Source organism: Ceratotherium simum, chromosome 1, assembly GCF_057802395.1.
Source record: "Ceratotherium simum simum isolate JZ-2026a chromosome 1, ASM5780239v1, whole genome shotgun sequence".
Lineage (NCBI taxonomy): Eukaryota > Metazoa > Chordata > Mammalia > Perissodactyla > Rhinocerotidae > Ceratotherium > Ceratotherium simum.
The window spans coordinates 16,579,225-16,606,739 of record NC_141900.1 but is presented as its reverse complement, the minus strand read 5'-3'; the positions used below and the strand labels follow the sequence as shown (position 1 = coordinate 16,606,739).

Sequence of the window (27,515 nt, the reverse complement as noted above, 5' to 3'; positions counted from 1 at the left end):
ATTTTTTTTATTGTGCTTATTATGAAAAACAAAGTACCAAACTCAAGTAGCAAACGTGTTGACTTCAGGGTGTGTAAAATGGAAAGCTTCAAGGTGGTCATCTGGTTAAATGGCCCTAAGGGAGGTGACTAGAAGCTGCATGCTGTCTGTACTCAGAAGGCATGATTATTTGGGTTGCTGGAGCAGCTGATGGAGATCATAGAGAGAGTGTTGCTAAAGGACTACCCCTTGGCCCTGCCCCTGAGTAATGGAAGGAATTCATTGTTGTTACAGAGTAAAAGATTCTGTTTGCCCAGTGGTTTAGAAAACTATTTTGTAATATTGACACAATAGAAAAACACACGTGAACTGAAATAACCCAAACCCAGAGAGAATGCCCAGATGGATCCTCAGGAGACACTTTTAAGGAGAATGAACAATGGAGAAAAGTTGCCTTCTTTGTGCCACCATCTGTTACGAACTCTTTCCACTGCCACAGACTGCTGTTCTCCTTAACAGGCAGAAGGCAATGATGGCAAAGTAGACCACACTCACGAGGAGGAGGAGGAGGTAGATGTAATAGGCAGAGGTGCTGGTGAGCTGCAGCTGCAGGGTGTCTAAGAGAAGAAGTTTGATTAGTTTCAACTGTTCTTTTGAAAGGATAGGAGATATTAATGGGAGGGTGGTCACAGTTATCTATTTCTGATGACCTACATTGCAGTGACACCCCACACCACCAAATCTCAAAAGTAAACATCTATCACCACCATTGCCACCACCAAGACAACTCAGAATCCACTTTACAGGTCATGTCAATCAACAACCTCTGCTAAGTTCACTGAGAACATTCCAAAATATGAAAAATAAGGTTGGATTTTTAATGCATGAGTCCAATGGGAAAGAAGTATCTGTAATAAATAGCTTTTAGGGGCCAGTCTGGTGGCGAGGCGGTTAAGTTTGCACGCTCCACTCTGGCAGCCCGGGGTTTTCCGTTTCGGATCCTGGGCACAGACCTACGCACTGCTCATCAAGCCATGTTGAGGCAGCGTCCCACATAGAGCAACTTGAAGGGTGCACAACTATGATATACAACTATCTACTGGGCCTTTGATGAGAAAAAAAAATAGGAAAAATGGAGAAATTTTGGCAACACATGTTAGCTCAGGTCCAATCTTCCTCAAAAAAACAAACAACAACAAAAACAGGAAGCACTCATTGGTAGGAAAAATACTGAGTTGAAGAAATGAGTCCTGAATATGAGATACCACTTTAATAAATAAGTAAATAGCTTTTAGTGTTTCTTCACCCCTACCATGTCCCTAAGTGATAATAGCTAATATTCATTAACCACTAACCAAATGCCAAGAACATTTCTGTCTGAGAGCTTTGCTTGCAATGCTTTAATCTTATCTAATTTTTACAATAAGCTATGAGATTGTTACATGCATTACCAATTTTCATATAAACTGAGGACAGAAAAAGAAGTAATTTGCCTGATGTCATGCATTCAGTAAGTACCAGGAACCAGATTTTCATCCCAGCAACATGACTTTAAAGAACAAATTCTTAGCTATTCTCTAATTCTGCATCTCCAAGTGCAATAAATACCACAGACGTTAAAAGGTTAAGCATAAATATAAAGTGGAATTGTGATTTAGAAGCAACTGAGCCATTACACGCTGTACATGCAATGAGATTCCTACAAAGGGTACAATCCATGGAAATTTGATGGTGCCCACAGTGGGATAGGTGAGAGGTTTTAGTAAAGACGGCATTACATAAAATGGAAGAGAGTGGTTAATCCAAATTCTTTGAAACTTTAGGAGGTCATGGCTCACTCGCCTCTCCTTCCTAAATGTGCCTTATTGTAACCATGCTGTTAAAGGATATTTGCACCTAATAGCCTTTGAAGTTTTGCAAGAAATATATTATGTCAAGAAATAATTCATGATAATGATGCTAAGCCAGACTGGCTATTCAATGAACCACAAAGGTGAGTCTCTTCCTGTGGAAATTTCTCTTTTACGTGTTTTATCTTCATAGAGTCAGAACTCAAGAATCATTAGCACTTGTTGGGGAAAGGGATCTCAGAGGTGATGTGCTCATAATTCCTTGCCCTTGGTCAGGTAAGGTGTTAGCTGAGGTCCAGAGCCCCCTTGATATTGGAAATGGAGGAAAGATCAGCAGGGCTAGAGCCAATGCTTCTAGTCACTTTCTTTGTACATATGTAGGGAGAAAGTGCCAGAAACTAGTACTGACTCTGTGACAGCTAAATAAGACACCCTATGCTAGACGTTCCACATAGGTGACCTTAGCTATTCAATAACTGATTAGGTGTAGTTATTCCTGGTTGGAAGATGAGGAAATTGTTGATCATAAAATGTAAGTAATTTTCCTATATTGACGCAACTAATCATTAAAAGAACTGGAGTTCAAGTCCAGTCTGTGATACTGTGAAGCCCGTGCACTTAACCACCCCCCACTATGTGTTCATCAGGTTTCAGGATCTTGGCTTTGGGGTTTCTTGCCATAAGACTATATCTTAGAGGAAGAAGAGAGAACTGAGTAAGTGTATGAACTCTTGATTCAGATGGCCGGGTTGAAACCCTGATCTAGCTGTGTGGCATGGTGCAAGAGAATTAATTTTAACTCATTTTTCTCGTGTATAAAATTGGGGAAATATATTGTACCACCTCCTGGGAGTATTATGAGAATTAAACAAGAAAATGTACACAAAACCCAGCATAATGCCTTCTGTATAGGAAGTTCTCAGGACGCTTCAGTTCATGTTATGAGCTACTACCAAGGACTAAAGACCTAAAAATAAACCTGGAAGCATCTTGATGTCATATGTTCCTCAGTCATTAGAAACAAGCCAGACAAGTGAATGACTTCCATTGTTGAGATAATCCAGAGCCCTTCACTGAGTAAAGCCCATCACTTTAACTCACAGCCATCTCGTCCAAAAACCAGAATTACTGTGTTAAGACGACTCCTAGGAAATGATGGGTTTGTTTTAAATATCACTTACTTTACTCTTCAACATCTAGCCATTCTAGTTTTACTACCTTAAGTCAGAGAAGTCTAAAAGTTCAGTTGATCAGGAAGAAAAAATTGCTATAGCATGACATGAAGGCAAACATAGACAAAACTTACTGCTTTCATCTCTCAGACAAGCTTTTGTAGAATTCATAGCAGTGACCTCTAGAAGAAAGGAGAGCAAGTATTAGTCAATTGTTCATGCCTGTTATTGTACAGTTGTTATATGTGTGTGTATATATGCACGCAGACACACACACATATATATGTATATAAAATCTGTCAACAGAGAGACAGGAGAGATACTCATTAAAAATATGAGCCCCACCATTCCAGGAATAATTTGTCTTAAGTACTATGAACCAAGAAGTCCAAAAGGTAATTTGATCAGGAGGGAAAATTTTCTATAGCATGACATGAAGGCAAGCATGTAAAAAAACTTACCACTTTGCTCTGTTGGGGAAGCTGTGGTAGAATCAGTAACACTGACCTCTGGAAGAAATGAGACCAAGTACTAGTCAATTCTCCATGCCCATTATTTAACAGGGTGTGTATATACATATATTATTATATATATGTAATATGCTGGCAGAGAGGAGAAACAGCCACTAAAAATATGAAAATTATGAGCCCACAATTCTAGGAATAATTGGTCTTTTCTACTTTAAGCCTGAACATGTTAAAATTTAAGTTGATCAGGAAGGAAAAAATGCCTGTAACATGACAGGAAGGAAAACATATGCAACCACTTACTGCTTTCAACTTTCGGAAAAGCCTGTGTAGAATCAGTAGTACTGACAACTGAGGTGACAACTAGAAGAAATGAGAGCAGATACTAGTCAATTATTCAGGCCCATTATTCAACAGTGTCCATATGTGTTTACATGACTATCCGTGTATGCACACACACACACGCACACACACACACAATTCGCTGAGAGAGACCGTCCTTAAAAATATGAGCCCTACAATTCCAGGAATAGCTCATCTGAGTCTATGTAATTCAGTAGATCTAATTCAGGTATTGTGTTTCTGCATATGAAGATGTTGACCTTCAAGACAAATACATTTTTTTCTTCTTTATCACAACAGGATGGTAATATCCAAGACCATCTTCTTTTCCTTCTGTATTCACAGCTCCTAGCACAGTGCCTGCCACAAAGGAGGCGTTGGAGAAATACTTGTCGCATGGAAAACAGAAAATGTGGCTGCTCTACAGTGTTCAGCACATGCTGCTAACATGAAGAGTTGCTGCCAAAATCAATTCTACAAATCTTAGAATCCACAACAGAGTCTCAGGTTTGAAGGAGTCTGGTTTAGGCAAATTTCCCATTAGAGCAAAGGAATCAGTCATACCTTTCCAAAGCATGCAAATGCCAATATCCCCAACTCATGCACATGATTTCCAAGTTGTGGTGTTTGTGGACATGACAGCAATATGAATAAAAGCGAAGAGCTATTGAGTGATTATTACTGCACCAGGCACTGTGTTAAATGCTTCACATGCATTATCACCTTTAATGCTCCAGTCAGGCTGAAGTGAGTTGTGGTTTGGAGAACTCAGTGTTACAAACAAGGAAACAAGGTTGGGAGAATAAGTAACTTGCCAAGAGTCATTCCAGTGACGGTAGAGCCAGCATTCAACTGATCCTTGCGGGGGATTCAGTGAGATAGAGCAGGTGGAAAGCACTTTGTAAAAACAATCCATAGGAATAGGAAATAATCTATATTGAAACAACATAATTTCATCATTATGGACACTAAAATCATCTTCTCTTCCAGATATGTTAAATACTCTCAGCAAATGACCTTTTCATTATAGGAGCCCAGCATTTCACAGCAATCATTTCCAAAGATAGAAAGATAGGCCAAATCACATATACAGTTCTATAAATAGGTAAAACATGAGGTGAGGCTTGTATATAACGCAAAAAAAAAAAAAAGGTGGCAAACGTACTAAGATAAAATTTTTTAAAAGATAATTGACCGTAGGATGGAGGAAAACAAAGGTGAAACCGTTGTTTTGGTTGTTCCTTTTTCTACTAGGTGTGTTCTTGTCCATATGGATATGGTTCTGATATGCAATTTTATGTACTCATGAGATATTTTTTTGATGGCTCTAAAACTGGGTTTGAGGTATAGGATTTGGAATAAATTCCAAGAATTAAAATGCTAGCATAATCATGTTTAGATATTAAAATATCTTCAACACTGACTTTAATGTGTCTTAAAAGTTTCTTTATTTTCCTTAACAGTGACATTTTTATTAAAAAATGAATGAAACTCTTTTATTATCATGCACTGTTCTTAGCTGTAGAAATAGTAAACTAGGACTATTTTTTAAATCTTTCATTAGTGAGTTTTAGGAAAGGATATTAAAAAATACAATAAATATATAAATAAACACATCTATGTTATGTTTTCAAAAGCAAGTGTTTTCACTGACATTATTACGTTTGATCTTCATCACGGCCCCAGGAGAAGGCCAAGGCAAGCATTCAAATCTAATTTGGTCACTGATGAAACGAAGGATCCGAGAAGATCAAGACTGACTTCAGAAATTAATACTGGTACAGAGCAAAGGTCTTTGCATGTTTTGTTATGTGCTTGGCCCCAATGCTTCAAAGGGGCTTGTGAACCACAGGGAAAAGTAGAAACTTAGTCTTTCTTGTGGGTGATCTGGGGCCTTTGGTCTGTTGTGTTCGTACTCAGGACAGCAAGTCTTGAGTCTAGTGAGTTACTGGACAACTGCCAGGACTCCTTTGGTACATCATGCCTGAATCACAAGTGAACCCGAGTGATTAGGAAAAGAATATTTCTCTTTACTGTACTGCATCCTCTTGGGACAGTAATTCATCCCAGTGTGCTCATCCACACATCCCTTCCAGGCCGGGCACAAGCTAGGTCTGCAATAAATGTTTGTTGAGCTGCATTTACCAATGGCAAAAAATACATTCATTACGTAGAATGGAAGAATGTGTGTACACATTAGCCTCACTCAATCTGTAATTGTGAAATTTTACCTTATTTCACATCAGGTAATAACATAAATACATAAAATACAAATCTGGAAAATCTAAGGCCATAATAAAACTGCAATGGCCAAATTATTCTATTTTTTGTTGAGCTGCAATTTGGCTTGATCAAAGGAACACAATTTTGTCACCTAATAACATTGTTTTGTGATTATACTCTGAGTATAGTAAGATTAAACTGAGAGTGACTGTTTTTGCTGAGCAGAACATTCCTGAAAGAGGTATAATTGCTCTTATTTTGTCATCAAGTAAGTTCATCAAAAGGGGAATCTCTTTTTGAGTATTTCTTGTGTGCTAAATTGTTAGGTGCTTTCACGTATGCTGTTTCATTAAATCCATCAACAAACCTAAAAAACATCACTGAGACCTCAATATTATGGTTGATGAAACTGAGGCTGAGGAAATTTTTCTTCTTCTTTTCTCAAGCCTATACTATTTTACTTCTAAGGGGAAATAGAGGAACATTTATGCTACAAATAAGTGGAACAACATTTAAGAAAGATTTATATTTGTTTGTTTTTCATTAATTCTTGACAGAAAAGGTGGGATATTCCTTTTGAAAACAAGTGTTCTGGGAGGTTATATTTATATACACATACCTTTGTTCACTGAAGGAAAAAGAATCTCTTGGTCAACCCCTCCAATATTATTCTCATGTTGGACGATACATCTGTGCTCTTTATCCATTGACCTTCCCGTCACGGTCAGCCAGCTGAATTTCGTGTACGTGTCATTAGTCTTCATGGTATTTCCCTGCTGGGATTCCAGAATTCTATTGCCATTCTTTTCTTTCCAATATACCTTGATAACATCAGGGAAGAATTTCTCAAGAAGACAAAGAAATGTCCCAGCATTATGGAGGTTTATTTCAGCAACTGAAGGAAGAAAAATGGTGGGCTTGGGGGAAATGTCTACAGGAAGGCTTCTACCTATGGGAGAAAATAGAACAGCCATTACAAAGAATCATTAGAGATGCACAAACATTGTGTGGTCTGGAACAACCTAGCGCATATAGTAAAAGGAGGAAAAGCTGCCATTGAGTTAGTGCTTATCACGGCCTTTCATCCACAATAGTCTGTGAGGTATTTATTGTTCTTATTTTCAATGGGGAAAGAGGTTTCAAGAGGCTATGTAACTTGCCCAGAGTCACATCTGTGAAGTGGCAGAGGCTGGATTATACTTTGTCCTTCGTTCTTTCTCCACATGCTAAAATGGGGTGTGACTTTTAACCGCCCAATTTCAAGGCATCTAATGTTCATGAACACATGCATTTTTTTAAATCTCGTTTGTCCTATCATAGTGGAGCATGTTTTCAAGGTGGGTTGGTAGATAGGAGGGATAGGGGAGGAGATCAGGTAACTTCGATGATCTCTCTACTCATGAGAATGTTTGGTCCTTTCTAAAGTACTTCCCATTCCCATCCTGTGAATTTTGTAACTTTTGCGCCTTTGGCCAAGTAACACTTTCTTGTATTCTTCAACTCTGTGAAACCTCGCTCTTCATTTAACTGTTTCTGGATTACACCATATTTATCCTATTTGCCATAAAAATAAACATCAGGAGGAAAATTTTCATTTGTTTTAAAACAATGCACAGTCACTTGTTAATTGGATTTCATTTCCACGTGTACTTGACAATCAAGTTGACCTTTTAACTTCAAATGTGGATCCCAAGCCCAGTTCTGAGGTAATGGAATTTTCCTACTTGATGTCTAATTTTATATAACATCTCAATTCCACATCTGAACCACCCTAGGGGTTTGAGTAGGGCAGTATTAAAGCTGCATCTCCAAATTATATCACAATGCCTTGAATATAGAAGCAAAATAGCAATATTTTCAAAACTCCTATTAAAAAATTTCTTATTTTCAGAGATGCTATTATATTAAGTGATGCATTTATCAGAATTTTGTTTCACTTTAGAATATGTTCACCAAAAGTGCATTTTATTTTGGAATTCCTTAAAGTTTAAGCATGACAAAGAATACATCACATTTGACTCTCAATGTCTCCTCTAAAATTTATATCTAGCCTGTAAGGCTGCTGAACTGTGTTAGAGCTCCACTATTTTCTTTATTTCACCTGCTGAATAAAGTATATATACCATTGGTGTAATGTTAAATGTCACAGTTCCAGAGTCTCTTGCAGACTTAATGTCAAAATATATAACAAAACCTCATAGTTTACAAAGGCATATCACTTGAATGCTGGAATGGTAGTTGATTATACATTTATTGTTAATCTAATGATTGGAATTATAAACATTAAAATTTTACAATTTGATTTCCAAGTGACACACAAATGGTTTACTAATATTCTCTTTGGGCTAGCTTGGAGTTAAATAATTCAATGGACAATTTCTTAAGAAAAGAAGAATTTGATTTCTTATTTGAGAAGGAAAAAAAAAAATTCTTGAGAAGTTCTGCCACTATAGCAAACTCTTGATTTTTATACTCAATTAGTAAGCAAACAATCCTGAGTTTTTTTTCATGCTGTAAATACAATTAGGTCATAATGTGCTTATTTTAATTTTATACATCTTGCTTTTAGTGTAAATGGTATTTTATTGATTATGTTAGTAAGACACTATATTTCTCCAATCTTATAACTTGTTTTTAATTTAAAAAACATGTTCCATAAAGCAAGATTGATTTTTCAGTCATAAATTACGTTTACATAATTTTAGTCTTTAGCCAATTTATTAAAGAATCATTTTAATCTTCAGAAATTTTATTTCTTCATAAGAATATTTCTGATTCATTATAGTAAAGAAATTGAAAATCAAATGATGAATTGAAAATTTTCTGTATGATAACACACTATTCTTACCTCCTGTCCCTTTCCCTTACGTGGATTCTTGAAGTTTCAGTTGTTTCAGGATAAAATGAATCTTGCATTTCCATAACTTTCTTAATGTAAGAGTTAACTGAGCATTAAATAGTGTACCTGTGTATATATGGTTAGTGTTTATATTTTAAATAATTATATTACATGCTTTTTCTTGAAACATTCTTTTTAAAACTTATTAACAGTGTTTTTTATGGTCAAAGTCATTTTCATGGTGCGTAAAAGGGAAACCAGGTGAAAAAATAAACAAACCTAATTCATTTATATACATTCATATGCATAATCAAATAATACATTTCAGTGAAATTGCCTAACTTGTTTATATTTTATTGAGATGGAACAGTATGAATTCTACATAAATTTACAAATGTCAACTACATTTTGCATTGAGAGTATGATATTTCAAACTTACATGTTGATATTCATTTAGGTGTTCCTTAGATTCTTCTTGTAATTTTTCTTTTATCAAATAAATAATCATAGCTACTTTATGTTTAAATATGTATTTCAAATTTATGACAAGTTTCTACAATAACTGATTTTACATCTTGACCATGTTCTGTTTGAATTTAAACTTTTTTTCTGATAAACATTAGCATGAATCTTAAATTTATTGGCTATAAGTTTAAGGGCCAACAAATGTTGGCATTACAGATAATATCAATTAAAATAATGGATTGAGATTTAAAGCATATAGAACAACAAAATAAAAAACAAATACAGTTTAATCTCATTTTTGTTCCCAAATGAGAGAAAAGTCTGCTAAAGAGAAGCAAATACCTCCAAATTCATTTTTATGTGTGAGTGGACAATGAGGTATCTTTCCATTTGAGCAGTTAGAGGTACAGCTGAGTGCTCTGGAGAGCTGCTGCTCTGTCAACGTTACTGGCTGCAAAGAGTGCTCCACCTGGATGTAATTGTCCCTTTACATTTGAGCTGGGGGAACATGTAACCAGCGCCTATTCCATGTTAGACAATGTGCCAAGTACTTTATTCACACTATTTCATTCAATTCTCATATAACCTCTGCTGGATACATACTGTCATACCAATTTATGGATTAGGAAGCTGAGGCCAGAGAATAATCGCCCAAGTTCACATAAGCAGGACGTAAGTGGTGGAGCCAGGTCAGCCTGACTCCAAAGCCCAGGCTCTTTGACAAGACCCTCTCACCATTAGAAAGGAAATGTGTCAACTCACAAAACTTACCCGTAATCATAAACATTGTTCACGGGCTAAACACTTTCATGCTAACTATATATATCATATTTGAGTTTTTTATATAAGTCCATACGTACACAAAGCCAAATCTTATTGCAATATTTGCACAATGTTGTCTATGCTGATCTTTGCCATAAGGATTTGTTTTAAAATCACTCCTAAGATTTCTACATCCAATCCGCATCACATTCCTGTTTTTTCTAAACATTCTTAACTATTATTCCAATTTAATTACTTCTTGCCTTCCCTCTATTACCTTGAAAAATTCCACTCTTCTGATACCCAGGCGTGACGACGTTTTGTTCCATCAGTGAGGAGTTCTGTATAATAATTCCACAGTGATCAGCCCATATCAAAAACTTTAGACTAATTTAGCTTCTCTGAACTCTTCAAATTCTAGGGAACTAGGATGACCTGAGGACTCAAGAGACCAGGGTTCTGGTCCTGGTGCCTTTTCCTCACAACAAGTTCTGTGGCTGAGAAATCAAGTAAATTAAAGGCTTTGGTGCCTTATTTGTTTGAAAACAATAATGTTACTGTAAGTCAATTCAACATCCCTACTAGAGCTGAAGTGAGACCAAAATGACATGAGATCTGAAAAGTGATTTCATTAAAAATGTTATAGAAATAGAGATTATAATTACTATTATGGTCATTATTATCATCATCATTATTATTAACGATTTGTTTGTGATGATTGTGTGCTCCAGCATGACATTTTAATCTCATGGGACCAAATTGTTCTTACTAATAGGAATTTAGTATTTTGAGGTTGCAGTTAGATCCCAGGCAATTAAGCGTGAAGACTTGTTCCTTCATTTGCATTCCACTTTGCTCTAACATACCTGGAATTCTCAAAGCCATAAACACAGGAAGCATGTGTTTCACACATCCAGTTAATAGGGAATCATTGTCTTTTCTTATCCACTGTATTCACAGTTTTAAGAAAATCTAAGGGAACACTGACTAAAGCCTAATAACATGCAATCAGTATATGGAACTGCTTCACTCGTGTTGTCCAAAACAAATGGCTCTTTTCCTTAATCAATGGCACAATCTATTTGCATTCCGAGTTTTCACCAGAAATTTCAGCCTCAAACTGACATCTTTCCAGCTCATGTGGAAAGTTCATCTTGAAACTCCTGGCAGCGGGCCTTCAAGGCAACTGACTAGAGAGATGGCAGGATGCCTGTTCTCAAATCCTCCTATTGACACGTTAGACACTAAATGTTACCTGCCTGACCATAGCTTCTGAGGGTCACCATCTGTGGACGACACTCAACGTTATGATGCACATAGCCTTGATGCAGTGGTGGGATAAAATGGGTTTGCTGAAAGACCATTTCTCCCATTTTAAAATGAATGTTAAAGGCGATGTCCACTCTTTTACTTCCCTTTCCTCCTAAAGGACTCATGCATTGAAGTCCTTTTCTAATTTTATGGTGGGAAAAACACATCCTATTTGAAAATTCAGTGTGCTTCATTTCATCAGTTAGTGAAAACTATGAATTCCATTTCATTTTTTCTCCCACCTCTGAGCGTAAAATTTGACCCTGTGCTTGTTGCAAGATAACCACAGATCTTTTTTCCTCTGCTTAGTGGTTTTGATCTTCTATTTTTATTTCATGGTGTGACTGTACTGGCATACCTCAGAGACATGGCAGGTTTGGTTCCAGACCACCGCAAAAAGGAGAATATGGAAATAAGGCAAGTCACAATTTTTTTGGCTTCCCAGAGCATATATATGTTACGTTTACACTCTAGTCTATTAAGTGTGAGATCGCATGATGTCTAAAAAAACAGTGAATGCACCTTAACTAAAAAATACTTTATTGCTTAACAATGCCAGTCATCTGAGCCTTCAATGAGTTGTAATCTTTTCGCTGGTGGAGGGTCTTACCTCGATGTTGATGGCTGCTGAGCAATCAGGGTGGTGTTGCTGAAGGTTGTGGTGGCTGTGGCAATTTCTTAAAATAAGACAACAATGAAGTGGGTAGCATCGATTGATTCTTCCTTTCATGAAAAATTTCTCTTTAGCATGTGATGCTGTTTAATAGCATTTTATGCACAGTAGAACTTTTTTCAAAATTAGAGTCAATCCTCTCAAACCCTGCTGCTGCTTTATCAACTAGGTTTATGTAACATTCTAAATCCTTTGTTGTCATTTCAACAACATTCACAGCATCTTCACCAGGAAGAGATTCCATCCCAAGAAACCAGTTTCTTTGCTCATCCATAAGAATCAGCTCCTCAATATTAAAGTTTTGTCATGAGATAGTGGCAATTCAAACACATCTTCAGGCCCCAATTCTAATTTTAGTTCTCTTGCTATTTCCACCACGCCTGCAGTTACTTCCTCCACTGAAGTCTTGAAACTCTCAAAGTCATCCATGAAGGTTGGAATCAACTTCTTCCAAATTCCTGTTAATTTTGATATTCTGACTACTTTCAATGAATCATAAATGTTCTCAATGGCGTCTAGAATGGTTAACCCTTTCTAGAAGTTTTTGAATTTACTTGGCCTGGATCCATCTGAGGAATCACTATCTATGGCAGCTATAGCCTTATGAAATGTATTTCTTAAATAATAAGACTAGAAAATCAAAATTGTTCCTTGATCTATGGGCTACAGAATGGATGTTGTGTTAGCGGCCATGAAAACGACATGAATCCCATTGTACATCTCCGTCAGAGCTCTCGGGTGACCAGCTGCACTGTCACTGAGCAGTAATACTTTTAAAGGAATCTTTGTTTCTGAGTAGTAGGTCTCAACAGGGGGATTAAAATATTCAGTAAACCATGTGGTACACAGTTGTGCCGTCACCCTCATTTTGTTGTTTCATTTATAGCACATAAACAGAGTAGATTTAGCATAATTCTTAAGGGCCCTGGGATTTTCAGAATGGTAAGTGAGTATTGGCTTCAACATAACGTCATCAGCTGCATTAACCCCTAACAAGAGAGTCAGCCTGTCCTTTGAATCTTCTCTCTAAGCCCTAGACGCCATCTTCTTCCAACATAAGGCTGTTTCATCTACATTGAAAATCTGTTGTTTAGTGTAGCCACCTCCATGGATTCTCTTAGCTAGATCTGACAATTGCTGCAGCTTCTACAGCAGCACTTGCTGCTTCCCCTTGCTCTTTTATGTTATGGAGATGGCTTCTTTCCTTAAACCTTGTGAATCAACCTCTGTTAGCTTCAAACTTTTCCTCTGCAGCTTCCTCACTTCTTTCATCTTTCATAGAATGAAAAAGATTTAGTGGCTTGATTTAGATTAGGCTTTGGCCTAAGGGAACATTTTGGCTGGTTTGGTCTTCTATCCAGACCACTAAAACTTTCTCCACAGCAGCAATAAGGCTGTTCTGCTTTCTTGTCTCTCATGTGTTCACTGGAGTAGCACTTTTCATTTCCTTCAAGAACTTTGCCTTTGCAGTCACAACTAGGCCAACCGCCGTAAGAGGCCTAGCTTTTGGCCTATCTCAGCTTTCGATATTCCTTCCTCACTAAGCTTCCTCATTCCCAGCTTTTAATTTAAAATGAGACCCATGCAGCTCTTCCTTTCACTTGAACACATAGAGGCCATTGCGTGGTTATTAATTGGCCTAATTTCCATTTTGATGTGTCTCAGGGAATAGGGACGCCCAAGGAGAAGGAGAGAGATTGGGAAACAGTTGTTGGAGTATTCAGAACACACACAACATTTATCGATTAACTTCACTGTCTTATATGGGCTCGGTTCATGGAGCCGCAGAACAATTACAATAGTAACATCAAAGATCGCTGATCACAGATGACCATAACAAATATAACAATAATGAAAAAGTTTGAAATATTGCAAGAATTTCCAAAATGTGACATAAAGAAACGAAGTGAGCAAATGCTTTCAGAAAAATGGCACTGAAAACTTGCTCCACACAGGGTTGCCAGATACTTTTGATTTTTAAAAAGTGCAATATCTGCGAAGTGCAACAAAGCGGAGTACAATGAAATATGGTATGACTGTAGTTGTGTGTTTGACTTTAGCTCTTCTCAAATAGATTTTGGAAATAGGCAGTTGAAATAAATGACAAAGAGTTTGCTCCTTACAGCTTGTTTCTTTTTCTGCCCCAGTGGTTGATGGTTTAGTGAGGTCTACCACGAATATGGCATGAGAGGTGGGAGATATGTTTGCAAATCCTAGCTCTGTGATATAGACACAAAACATGCAGAATTCAAACTGACTGAAAGTGCCAGAACATAAGGTGAGGCTTTCTTTCTCAAAATTATCCCTCAGAAAATAGGGGTGGCCCTATCTTTCAGTCCTTTTGCAACCTCTCATATTAAAAGATGCTCTTTTTTTTTTTTGAGGAAGATCAGCCCTGAGCTGACATCCGTGCTAATCCTCCTCTTTTTGCTGAGGAGGACCAGTTCTGAGCTAACATCTATTACCAATCTTCCTGCTTTTATTTTTTTTTCCCCCAAAGCCCCAGTAGATAGTTGTATGTCAAAAGATGCTCTTCTAATACTCTGCTGTGATCAAAAAATACTACTTGGACAAGATCTCCACCTGAAAAGAACTCAATTAATGCCTGTTTTGGAGCTAGCACTGGTAAAAGCAACTAAAGAAATTTAACATGGATTTGGTAAATATTACTTGGGAATAAAGATTCTACAGGTTATGCTTATGTTGCACATTTATAAATTAACAGAATAAATGAAAAAAATGCTTTCCTTTTATTTTATAAATGGATAATTGTCTCTTTAGGTAAAATATCCAATGACATCATCCTATGGGGATCCCAGAACAGACACTCAGACCCTGAGATGACCTAGAAAGTTGCTCTGAAGTAGATGTTTCAGATGCATGTGAAGAGTCTGAACAAAATTTTAATGAAATGTGAGGGCCAAAAGAGCAATATTTCTCCACTGATATTTATTGATATAATGTTAACTTTGTATGTATAATCCAGTTAAGAAATTAAATATTATAAGTGGGTATTTGACTCTTATCTGTATCACTATAAATTAACACATTCAAGTTGCAAAAGCCCCTCTTTATTTTACTTCCAGAAATTTCTACTGGAAAATGAGAGATCACCTTAAATTCAGGCTAATAATATTTGAGAGAATGCTTATTATATTCTAATCATTTTTTAGAGGCAGGTAACAATTAGTCTTAGAAATTGAAATTTTTTTCCAAATACTAACCATTTGTTCTAATGTGACCTGTAGACAAGAGAGTAATTAATACATTTGTCTGCACTCCGGATTTCATGATGAATTCAAATGGTGGTAATTTGAACTCAGAGAATTGACATTTTTATCAATGACCATGTTGGTAATTTTAATTTTGTTTAATCCTCACAACATCCTCTTGAGTTGGTTCTTACATAGACAGAATGAATGGATGGAAATATATCAAAATGTTAACAGAAATACATGTTGATATAAAATTTTAATTTTTTCTATTTCCCTTTTTTTCATAACAGGCAAGTATTATTTTTATAATTTTAGTAGAGCAGTAACAAATGAATTAAAATTTATTTGCTAAAGCATGACTATACAAAAAGTGATAGACCCAGAGTCAAAGTCCATATTTTTCCCTGCACCACACTCTCCTAAAAAACATTTTTCAGGACCCACATGAATTATATCTGCGTCACCACTGTTTAATTTGATTGCTAAAATTTACATTGACTATGTAGTCAGTTGGAAAGCAGAAAGTTGCTTTTCAATCTATGAATTCTTTGTTTATATGATCACAACCACTAACGAAAAGAAAACATATACTTTCATTTTTTCGTTGTTTTAGCAACTTTGTGAAAATTCTTTAAAAGCTTTCATTTCAACGAATCTAGTAGTCTAAGAATATCCTTGTGAGATGTTCTCCCTAATTCATGCAAAATTTCCTCTTTGAGGCTAATGAGGACTGAACAAATTTACTGCACTGAATTTAGAAAAAGGCAACTCATCGTGTGAAATTTTTGAATATGGTTGCCATGTTAAATAGTTTAGTAATTGTTGTTAATCATCTTCTGAGCAAATGACAAGTTTAGCAATTTTTGTTCATTTTTTCCCACTGGTTATTTTGGAATCAAATAAACATAATACCAAACTTCCTTACAAATCTTTCAATACAGAAATACAAAATGGATGTTAACGTCCCCACTCCATAGGGACTCACAGTGGTCTAAGTAGTTAACTCCTTGTGAATGTCTTCCTTGCTACGTCAGGCAGAGAATGGCCTCCAAGGACTTAGTTGGAGTTAGAACACTTATCCACTAGGCTAGAAGCTTTTGGAATATTAAGACTTGTTCTATCTTTATCTTCTTCCCCTGTTTATCTCCAGTATCCAGCACTGAAACTGTTTTCAATGAATGCGTGCTGACAGAATGAATGAGCAAATGAGGATGTAAACCATGCAGACTCTTTTCATGGACTTTGGAGCTGAAATGGCTTATTGAGCTTACAAATTCCCTTAAACTGGCCCATCTCTAGGCAATTCATCAAGACTTGTGATGCATAAATTTTGACTGATCTCAGCCTACCTCTAAGAAGCTAGAGTAACAAGAAGTGAGATTTGTCAATGTTCTATCGTCATTTACTTGAAGAATTAATCTTTTGCACTGCTGTTGGGATAGATGAAAACCAATAACATGGGTTTTGAAGGTTATTGCAAGAAAGGAGCAGTATATTTTATCTCGACATATAGAGAAGTGGTAATTAATAAAAATGACTCTCACCTAAAAGACTGTCTTCAAGAAAAGTATCTTGAACAAATAATTTACACCAATGGCTTGCAAACGTGGTCCAAAAAATATGTTAATATGTAGCCTGAGTCTATCATTTTGTGTTAGTGTATTATAAAAGTAATTTCAATGTACTTACCATCAGGGAATTCAACAAATCATTTATGAAGTAGTTTTCTTTTCATGTACAGTGACCAGTAGTTGCAAAATTGCTCTTCATATGCTGAGGCCAAGTATGTGGCAGTCAGATAAGTGTGATCCTAAATTCTTTTTCTGAAAAGCATCTACCAATTTTTCGTTACTTGGGTAAAAATAGAAAAACAGTTACTTACCAGAGGGAGTTACTGTGAGCTTAGTCCCTTTCCCAAATGTCTTGATCCAGTATGATCTGTCACACTGGTTACAGCTTCTACAAAAACACAGCCTCCTCCTGAGCTTCACGATGTAACTAGTAGTTAAAACACTGTACTGGCAACTTGATCTTGTGGGTTCCTTGGGAAGTCCTTGAACAAAAGTTTTGTGGCATCAGATATTTTATAAGTTTTCCTCAGACAAATTGACCCAAACATCTGTTTTCAAACAAGGCACTAATCATTGAAAAGCACTGATGTAAAATGGAAAGAATAAGAGCAGAAGAAGAGATCTGGCCAAATGGTCAACCAGCTACTTTTCTAAGTTACTAAGAAAAACGTACAGAGAATTAAGATTTTTTTTTTATTTCCAGGTGTTAATTGTGTTGAAACTGCTAAGACATTGCATCAAAAGAAAGGCCCTTTTGTTCTCACAAACAGTAGGGTTTCTTTGTTAGCAATTTGGGAATGTATATCTGAGAGGAAGTAACTCTTCAGTAACTGAAATGGAAATATGCCAATGCAAATATACTTGAGAAATGTGAACAAATTTCTGCATTTTCTTTTTCTGAAGAAGAGTCACCCTGAGATAAATCTGTTGCCAATCCTCCTCTTTTTGCTGAGGAAGATTAGCCCTGGGCTAACATCCATGCCCACCTTCCTCCATTCTACATGGGACACCACCACAGCATGGCTCAACAAGTGGTGTGCTGGTCCGTGCCTGGGATCCGAACCCGTGAATCCTTGGCCACCAAAGTGTAGTGCATGAACTTAACCACTATGCCACCAGGCTGTCCCCCAAGTTTCTGCATTTTTAATGAAGCCACTTTTACCATTTGGCAATATGGTTCTTTACCCAGCAATGCCAAATAAGAAAATAATTTCTGTGATGACATTACTTTTCATGGTATTAAAGAAGAAATTATGGAATTCTATCTCCTATGAAATAATAGATTCTTTAAGCTAAAATTTGAAATCAGATAAGCATCTTTTGTATCACAGGATGCGAAACTAGAAATCAACAGTAAGAAAAACGTTGGAAAAGCCACAAATACAGTACTGAATAACTATTGGATCAATGAAGAAATCAAAGGAGAAATAAAAAAATATCTAAATGAAAATGTAAATGAAACACAACATAACGAAATCTATGGGATGCAACAGAATTGTTACTAAGAGGAAAGTTTAAAGCAATACAGGCCTACATCTAAAAACAAGAAAAATCTCAAATAGACACTGTAACTTTACACCTAAAGGAACAAGAAAAACAACAACAAATGAAGTCCAAATCAGTAGAAAGAAGGAAATAATAAAAATCGGAGTAGAAATAAATGAAATAGAGACTAAAAAGAAAAAAGAAAGGACCAATGAAACTAACAGCTGATTTTTTGAAAAGATGAACAAAATGGACAATCCTTTACTAGCCTCACTAATAAAAAAAAAGGGAGAAGGCTCAAATAAATAAAATCAAAAATGAAAAAGGAGAAATTAAAACAGATACCACAGAAATACAAAGGATTATAAGAGAATACTATGAAACACTATATGCAAACGAATTGGATAACCTAGAAGAAATGGATAAATTCCAGGAATGATGTAACCTTCCAAAACTAAATCAAGAACAAATAGAAAATCTGAATAGACCAATCACTTGCAAGGAGATTGAAACAGCCATCAAAAACCTCCGAAAACGCAAAAGCCCAGGACCAGACAACTTCTCTGGTGAATTGTACCAAACATTCAAGAAGATTTAATACCTTTCCTTCTCAAAATTTTCCAAGACTTTGAAGAGAAAGAGATGCTTCCTAACACATTTTACAAACTCGACATTACCCTGATGCAAAAAACAGATAAGGGCGACTCAAAAAAAGAAAATTACAGCCAATATTGCTGACGAACATAGATGCAAAAATTCTGCACAATATGTTAGCAGATCGAATACAACAATACATGAAAAGGATCATGTCTCACGCTTAAGTGAGATTTCTTCCAGGAATATAAGGGAGGTTCAACATACACTGCTGGAGAAAATGTAAACTGGGGCAGCCACTATGGAATACAGCATGGAGCGTTCTCAAAAAATTAAAAATGGAAATATCCTATAATCCATCTATTCCACTTCTGGTTATTTATCCAAAGAACACAGAAACACCAATTTGAACAGATATATACCCTCCTATGTTCATTTCAGCATTACTCACAATAGCCAAGACTTGGAAGCAACCCAAGAGCCCGTCCGTGAATGAATGGATAAAAAAGATGTGGTATGTATATACAATGGAAAAGTATTCAGCCACAAAAATAGATGAAATTGGGCCAGCCCCGTGGCTTAGTGGTTAAGTGCACCTGCTCCGCTACTGGCGGCCCGGGTTCGGATCCCTGGCGCACACCGAAGCACCGCTTCTCCAGCCATGCTGAGGCAGCGTCCCACATACAGCAACTAGACGGATGTGCAACTATCACTTACAACTATCTACTGGGGCTTTGGGGGAAATAAAGGAGGAGGATTGGCAATAGATGTTAGTCAGAGCTGGTCTTCCTCAGCAAAAAGAGGAGGATTAGCATGGATGTTAGCTCAGGGCTGATCTTCCTCACACACACACAAAAATGGATGAAATTGTGCCATTTGTGACAACATGGATGGACCTTGAGGGTGTTATGCTAAGGGAAAAAAGTCAGAGAAAGACAAGTGTTGTATGATTTCCCTCATATGTGGAAGATAGATAAGGAGAACAGATTGGTGGTTATTAGAGGGGAAGGGCAGAGGGCAAGGGCAAAAGGGATAAAGGGGCACATATATATGGAGACAGATGAAAACTAGGCTTTTGGTGATGAACACAGTGCAGTCTATACAGAAGCTAATACAATGACGTATACCTGAAATTTCCACAATGTTATAAACCACTGTGACTTCAATAAAATGGTAAAAATAATAATGAATAATAAAAATAAATATCAGTCAATGGCAAAAAAAGAGGACTGAGTATTTTTACCACTATCTGTAACACTTTCTATCTGTACAACCTAGTGAAAAAGAGATTTTCAGCTCAATAAACCACGCTGAGCACCCCAAGCATGAACATTGTCTCTAACTTGGCAGATGGGATCAGTAGGAATCAAGAGAGAAATCAGGTTAGTTTTGTAAAGAAGGCAAAAGTCATTAGAGAAAAGGGAAAAAAAAGTCATCACGGCAGAGCCTATTACAGGCTTTTCTAATCGCCAAATTTCACGTATGGTCTCTAAAGAGCTCAATAACATGCAGAGGTAGTGTCAATATTTTGAAAAATGTGAATTCTCTCTCAAAATAAATTTTAAAATAAAATTCAAAAGTCATAAATGTTTTCTACTAGACAATTTGAGGACTACAGAAATGACATAGAAAAAAATATCCATGAGCCCAGTGTCTAGAGATGACCACTCCAGAGTTGTACCCTTTCCTCTAAACCCATTCTTGGGGCTGAAAAAAGAAAGCCCCCAAGACAAAGCAGTCAACATGGATTTCAGGGGGCCCTCACAATTGTTGAATTGTGACTTTTATAAGATGACTCCTAGGTTACAGACATCACTTTTCCACAGTACTAGAACGTGTGGGAAGTCGGGTAATAAACATGTTATATGAAAATAGTGATTTTGGAGAATTTCTTGGATTTCCTTCAGCGTTCATTAGATAACATAATGTTGCTTCTATTACTCAGAGTCGTTGTGTCTCACCCACTTCAGGTCTGAAGGAAAATAAGTTGAGCCAAAATCATCAGGATCTTTCAGGCATCCAAGTACACAAAATCCCCGACCCACTAGGTAATGTTACACCTCAATAATAACCAAAATATTCATCTCAATTTAACAGACGTTACTTGAGTCCCCACTATATTCAGTGCTGTACATTCCAGAAGATACTTACAGTGTTTCTATGAATCAGCAATTTAAACCACCATTCAATTAGCAAACGTCCACTTAGGACAGGCCTGATTTCCTCTGGCTGGTTTGCCTTCTGAGAGTGTGGTCAAAGTGCCCTTGGGGAAGCTCACCTTCACCTAAAGGAGAAAGGCAGGAGGAGGAAATGACTCCAAATATGGACTTGTTTGTCCCCCAGTAGAGGTGGTTTGCTCTAAGTACGAGGCCACTCTCCTCCCCAACCTGTGTAAATTGAAGGGACTACAGAACCATGATTAAAAACTTAGATTTAAATTGATTTGCGATGAATACTCATGAGAGTCTCTTCATGTCTAGCTAATCTCCTTTTAACTAAACTGTAATAGTCAGCCACACTATGATAGATGTGGTGCTAAGCCCTGGTATACAAAGATGTGTGGTACCTCTGTGTGTGTGTATGTGTTCCTCTCTTTGTATGTATGCTAGTTGTTGTTTTGTTTTGTTTTTATCAGCTAACATTTACTGAACTCTCATAATGTGCCAGGCACTGGACCATACCGTTAGGGTGCATCATCTCAGGAACACTCACCACAACCGTGAGGTAACTACAGGACCTCTGTGTTACAGGTGAGGAAATGGGCTAGAGAAGCCATCGGCCTGACACACAGCTAGTCAGTGTCAGAGCCCAGGTCCGACCTGGATATCTCTGTACAAGTGGCCTAGGTCCTAACCACTTTGCTGTACCACATGTATAGCCAGATAATGGCAGCCCAGCAGGAGAAAGGGCTCCACAGGAGCAACCTGCAGCCTTGACAGAGCAGAGGAGATCTGTAATGTCTGCTGTGACAGCGCCTGGCTCAGAGGAGTCAGTCAAACACTTCCTGTTGGGTGACTGGAATCTTAAGCCAGAAAATGAACTACTCCTCAAACTCCAACCCAAAGCAGACTTTGATTCAGACTCATCAAGTAGCTGTGTTTACAACTTTTGTGCAAAATTAAATGTCACCACTCCAGGGCATGCATCTGAAATATTATCATTTAAGGTGGCCCTGCTTGGGTGCCAGATCATGCTGTGTTTGTTACGTTTTAGCTTCAAGGAAAATGAATAGCATTTAATCTAATATCCAGTTTATTAATCAAAGCAGAAAGGTGGATCACAAAAAACTAATGTAATCCAAATTGACTAGTACAAAAGAAGTCACAGAGATGGTGTGGTGTACATATCTTAGTGGAAAATAAAATAGAGCAAGTAGGGGAGATTGACCCTGATGAACAAATGTGGGTGGCATGGGAAACCCTGTTGTCAAGAGAGTAGAGTCCTGAAAAGACGAGGCTGATCATTTGCACCTATTTGTGCGAAGATTCCTCTTTGAGAAAATATAGAATTTGGCAACTCCATACACAGTCACCCATATGAACATTTATCTAGAATACTGCATAAAGACATACAGCAAATAACTGTGCTTTCCCAGTTCATAATAGTGAATGAAGAATCACTGGACATTTACTGACTGGCATGGCTCTAACATCTGCCGCTGTGCACCTCCCAGAAGACACAATAGTAGGTGGCTGAGTCTCCTTTCCCCACACAGTGAACAGTGAGGGTAGAGATGGAAGTTGCAGGTGTCTTGTCTGCCTCAAGTTTGCCCAGAGGAATGTCTGCCTCCATTGTGACAGTGTTGTCAGATGAAATGTGCAGCAGGTGCTGCACGGCTCGACCAGGGCTTTCTTGATCCCAATGTATGGACGTCGTAGAAATTTTTACACCACATGGCACATTCCAGGTGGGCTGTTTTTGACAGCCCTTTAGCACTGGAAAGGTGAGGTTGCCAAAGATGATCTGCACCACACATACACTGAGAATTGAGGGAAGGAAAAGAGTAGTGAGCAAAAACTCAGAAATTTTTAAGAATTACAAAATTAGAGAATACCTATCAAAGGGAATTGGAGAGGAAAACAACTTAGAAGCACCAAGGACTGCCAGAGGTAATGCTTGAAAGAGTGAAAGCATGTCTGTATGAACTACGATCTCCTGCAGGGCAGCCTGCAACCACTGCTGAGAAGAGTTTCAGACCATTGTGGCTTGGCTGAGTCACCAGGTCAAACTTTCCACCGGGGAAGGTGAACATGGCTCTCTTGTCTCATTGTGAAGGCGGGTCCTCACCACCAGTTAGCACATCCACACTATGTGAAGACAGTAGTGCCAGCTACTCCACCTACTAAGATCTCCATGTTTGATCACACCACATAGTACAGACTGCCACCACAGAACTCTGAGAGGAGTCATTTATTCATGAAGCTCCCACTATGTGCAAGGTATTATGCTAAGTTCTTTGGGTGTAATAAAGATGCAATGATATGGCACCTAACCATGGAGAGCTGTCTAATGGGGAGACCACATGACTTAATGATATGATCTTGGTCCTCTCTCTTTTCTCCCACTGCCTGTCAAAGAACAAATCCTCAATAATCCTTGTGAGCTGTCAGGCCAGAGTTGGTGGGAAGAACAGAGGGTGGTCCAGGCTGTGTTATGCATCTTTGGGCCCACAGAGAACTTCTGCAACCAGCTAGAGAGACTGGTTTGTCAATGTGCTCACGTCTGTTGAGCTACCCACACACCCTACAGCTTAGAGAGGTCCTGGCACCTTCAGGGGTCTGAACACTCTATTCTGGATTGTTTGCTTCTGTTTAAGCTTCAGGTTTACGTCCTCTCCATTGGCCACCTGAGCAATATATCTCTTCGAAACCCCAGCTTCTCCTCTATGAAACTGGGTTCCCTGTTTCTGAATTCCTGAGTTTCCTTTTTGTCTGTTTTTCTGTCTCCAACGCAAGACATTCAATCTGTCCTAGGGTAGTTTTATAAACTGTTCTTCCCCAATCCACCAAAAGTTGCTGTTTTCCAGACTTCTCTTCTCACTTTATTGGCTCTCCCTGAGGGATTTCTTCCCATTCTTGGCTTTAATTATCTTGAAGGAATTGGGGAAGGGATGATAGGAGGTAATTACATGTCCATCTCCATCATACACCTTTTCCTGAGCATATCTGTCACCAATGAGGTTCCCCAAGAAACTCAAAGGTGGATTTGGAAGCAATTAGCTGTTTTTCCAAGTTGTTTCTTTTCCTTTTGTATGTTTAGGAGATATAACCACCAACCATCCTGAAACTGACCAAGCCTCACCACAAGAGCCCATGACATTGCCTTATTTTTAATGCAAAGATTTCTCCAGGAGGAGCTTAGGCCTCACTATGTGGAAGCCTGTTCTCCAACTGAGCCTGTGCAAGCAAATACCTACCTCTCCCTTTTGAATATTCACTCTCCAACCAAAACAACAGTTCCTGCTTCCATTTGTTCGGGGACGCCATGACTTTGGAAATGATTCCTCATGGCCTTCTATTTGCTGCAAATACACTTTACTTTGCAAGACAACTTCCAGTGGTGTAGAGTCTTATTTACCTCACCAGGAGGCAAGCCCACTTGGTTCAGTACCATATCCACATATCCAGCTGGCTACTGGGCATGTTCAAGTGTCTGACATAGGACCTCAAACTGACTTTGTACATAGCCCATGGTGAACTCATTCTCTCCTTCCAACCCATCTCTTCTTCGTGTCTCAATAAAGGACATTCCTACCCACTTTGTCCAAGCCAAGAGCCTGAGTGTCAGCCACAATTCTCCCCTTTAAGAAGAGTTAAGATCTCACTCAAGGTCACAGAGCTCATAACGGGCACAGCAGGAGTTAGTGAGGGATGAAGATGGGGGTTTAGGGTGGTCTGGAGGTTCACAGCAGAGCACTGGGCAGCCCCTCTTGGGGAATGGGGATGACGTTCTGTAAGGAGATGAGTGAGGAGCTTGTTCCTCCTGTTGGCCATGCCCCTCATTATCACCAGTTCACAGAGCTCTGTCCTCCCTGGAGTCAGGCACTGAGATGGTGCTAGAAGAGGAAAGGGTTCTGTCTTATTAGGACAATGGGGAAGATGAAATGAAGGAACAGCCTGAAAACAGAGTGAAAATAAGTTTAAGCCCCCTCTACCGCGACCCCTTCTCACATATATTGGGAGGTGTTAGCCTTGACCTAGGCCTTCAGTAGAGGATGGGGGTGTCTGGCTCTTTCACAAGCAGTCATGTCTTAATTATAAATTTCTAACCACAAAACAGAAGCTTAGGAAGACAGACGATGGGTTAATAATCCGAGGGACTGATTTCCTTCAGAACCTTTAGACTTTCCTTTTATTAATCATTTTTGCCAATCTTACTAAACTGTGAATAAACTTTGAATTTTCAATTGAAAATGTGTCAGTTCGGCTTAGATCTCAAACAGTGTTTTTTTTCCCCCCACAAATAGCAGCAGAGGAGTTTCTTTTTTGGGGCTGGAGGATTAGTAATATAGCTTTTCTTTTCTTTACTTTTATTTTCTATTCTGTTCTTTTATTTCCAAGAATTTGACTGGCTTTATGAGAAAATAGTGAATATAGTTATATCTTTTTTTATGATTTTGCTTTAATACAGATATCAGAGCCACATAATTTCAGCAGTTAAGCCACATCATTTTACAGATGACAGAACAGAGGTCCAGAGAAGCTGGAGATCCACCCAAATTCCCGTGTGGGGTGGCACTAGGGGAGAAGTGGAAGGCAGAGGGCCCGGTGTCTCACCAGGGTTGATGGCATCACCCTGCCACGAGGATTATTATCTACCAAACTGATCTGAGTGTCAGGCCCACTAATGGATGAGGCACTGCAAAGTTGGCAATGTTGTTTCCAGTGCACCTAATCACTGACTCCTCTGCTGCAAAATAATTGATGGTTGGTGGGGCAACAACTTAGGAACTGGATTTAGGAATTGGCTTCCAGTCTCAGCTTTCAACCATTTTGTGGTCAATCTCCAGAGAGTCCTTTACCCTTGACATTATTTGCAAAGTATTTCATTTATGCATTTTTCAGGGGAGATGGTCAGATTCTTAAACTGTTAGTATTTAACAGTGCATCCAATAGAATTACATGTGAGTCACCAATTTGAGCCACAAATTAATTTTTTTTAGCTGCTGTGTAAAAAAAAGTAAAAAGAAATAGGTAAAATAAATTTTAGGACTTTTTATTTAGTCCAAGATATCCAAAATATCATTTTAACATGCAACCAATATAAAAAATTCTTAATGAGATATTTCACTTTTCTTATCTTAACTTCAAAATATGGTTTATACATTTTACACATGCAGTCCATCTCAGCTTGGACTGTTGGTCTCTCCCTACATTTCAAGTGCTCACTAGCCACATATGGCTAGTGGCTACTGGATTTAACAGCACAGATCCTCCTCCAAGTACTTCAGAAACACTGATCTGCGTGATCTTTGGAAAGGCCACCTCCAAACAAATGGCTCTCTGAGTCTGTGCCAGCCTGTGCACTAGCAGCTGTTTTTCTCATCCATTATCTGCAGTGGACTGGGGGAGGTGGCGTCCAGGAGAGTCTGGGATGTTGATGGATAACCCCAGGGTAACCAAAGGGACCTGGAGGTGGTGGAAGTTGCCAGGCCTTGACGAGTAGGGAGTCCGAGTGCTTTTTGCACAGGGGCCCAAGTGGCTCATGGGGCCTTGCTCATTCCAGGCAGTGCAGTAGTATATGTCCATGTTGTGCTTCCCTCCCCTCAGCACCCACAGGGTACACCCAGTGCCATCATTTTCCTTCAACATGGTAACTTTATCTGCTTTTAGGACTGAATCCCATGGCACATCTGCCTTGAACATGGCCCAGTAAGAGGAGTCTCTCAGGGTTCTTGCCCTTCGATGGTTGTGGTGTCACAGGTGCATTGTCTAAGCAGCTGAGGGAAGTTTAATCATGCTTACCTCTCCCTCAAGGTTGTTTTTTAGAGCTATGTCTGGAAGAGATACCAGTGTCAACTGGTCTGAACTGGATCCAACCCCACTGCAAGGGCAACTCCTGGGTAGATGACATGAAGATGACCAGAAAATGGCCTTTTTCCTCATCTTAATACTAAAATCTCTGCCCTAACAAGTGCCTATGCCTTATTAGCATAACCTGTGATGTATGTGAGGGCATGCTTTTAGATTGCACCATGCCAGCTAATACCTACCTCTACACGTGATGGCAAAACTTCCCTTTGAAATACTCATTCTCCACCCGAAATAAAAGGACCTGTTTCCCTTTGTTCAGGGAGCGCCATGACTTTGGAAATGATTCTGCGTGGTGTCCTATTTGTTGCAAGTATACTTTACTCTGTGTGTCAACTGCTTCTGGTGGAGAGTCTGATCTTAACTCACCAGGGAGTGAACTCATTTTGGTTTGGTAGCAGAGGTACCAACTGGATGTAGCTGACCGTGGTGTGGGCCATGCACGGCGGGATGGCAAGGCTGAGCCAGGGTGGCCGTGCACACCACCACTGAGGCCGGCTGCTCCAGCCTGACTGCTGCCTCTTCACCTGCGAGGGA

At 38.5% G+C, this 27,515-nt stretch overlaps 1 protein-coding gene across 1 annotated transcript; it reads right to left on the bottom strand.

The window, feature by feature from the left end:
* LOC101395712 (uncharacterized) lies at positions 1 to 27,418 on the bottom strand. The gene is made up of 9 exons (XM_087434008.1): positions 27,348 to 27,418; positions 22,599 to 22,927; positions 21,227 to 21,232; positions 17,181 to 17,351; positions 6,653 to 6,982; positions 3,772 to 3,831; positions 3,463 to 3,510; positions 3,136 to 3,183; positions 1 to 596 (listed from the first exon to the last, which is right to left on the bottom strand). The coding sequence occupies exons 1-9, from the start codon at positions 27,416 to 27,418 to the stop codon at positions 454 to 456; spliced, it is 1,206 nt and encodes a 401-aa protein (XP_087290134.1). The 3' UTR covers positions 1 to 453.
* Positions 27,419 to 27,515: the final 97 nt, after the last annotated feature.

Coding starts and splice junctions, on each gene's coding strand:
- LOC101395712 (XM_087434008.1), bottom strand. CDS start 27,418: ATGGCCCACACCACGGTCAGCTACATCCAGTTGGTACCTCTGCTACCA. Junction 3,832..6,652: donor TTTTCCTTCAGTGAACAAAG/GTATGTGTATAT, acceptor CATTTCTTCTAG/TTGTCACCTCAGTTGTCAGT. Junction 3,511..3,771: donor TTTTCCGAAAGTTGAAAGCA/GTAAGTGGTTGC, acceptor CATTTCTTCCAG/AGGTCAGTGTTACTGATTCT.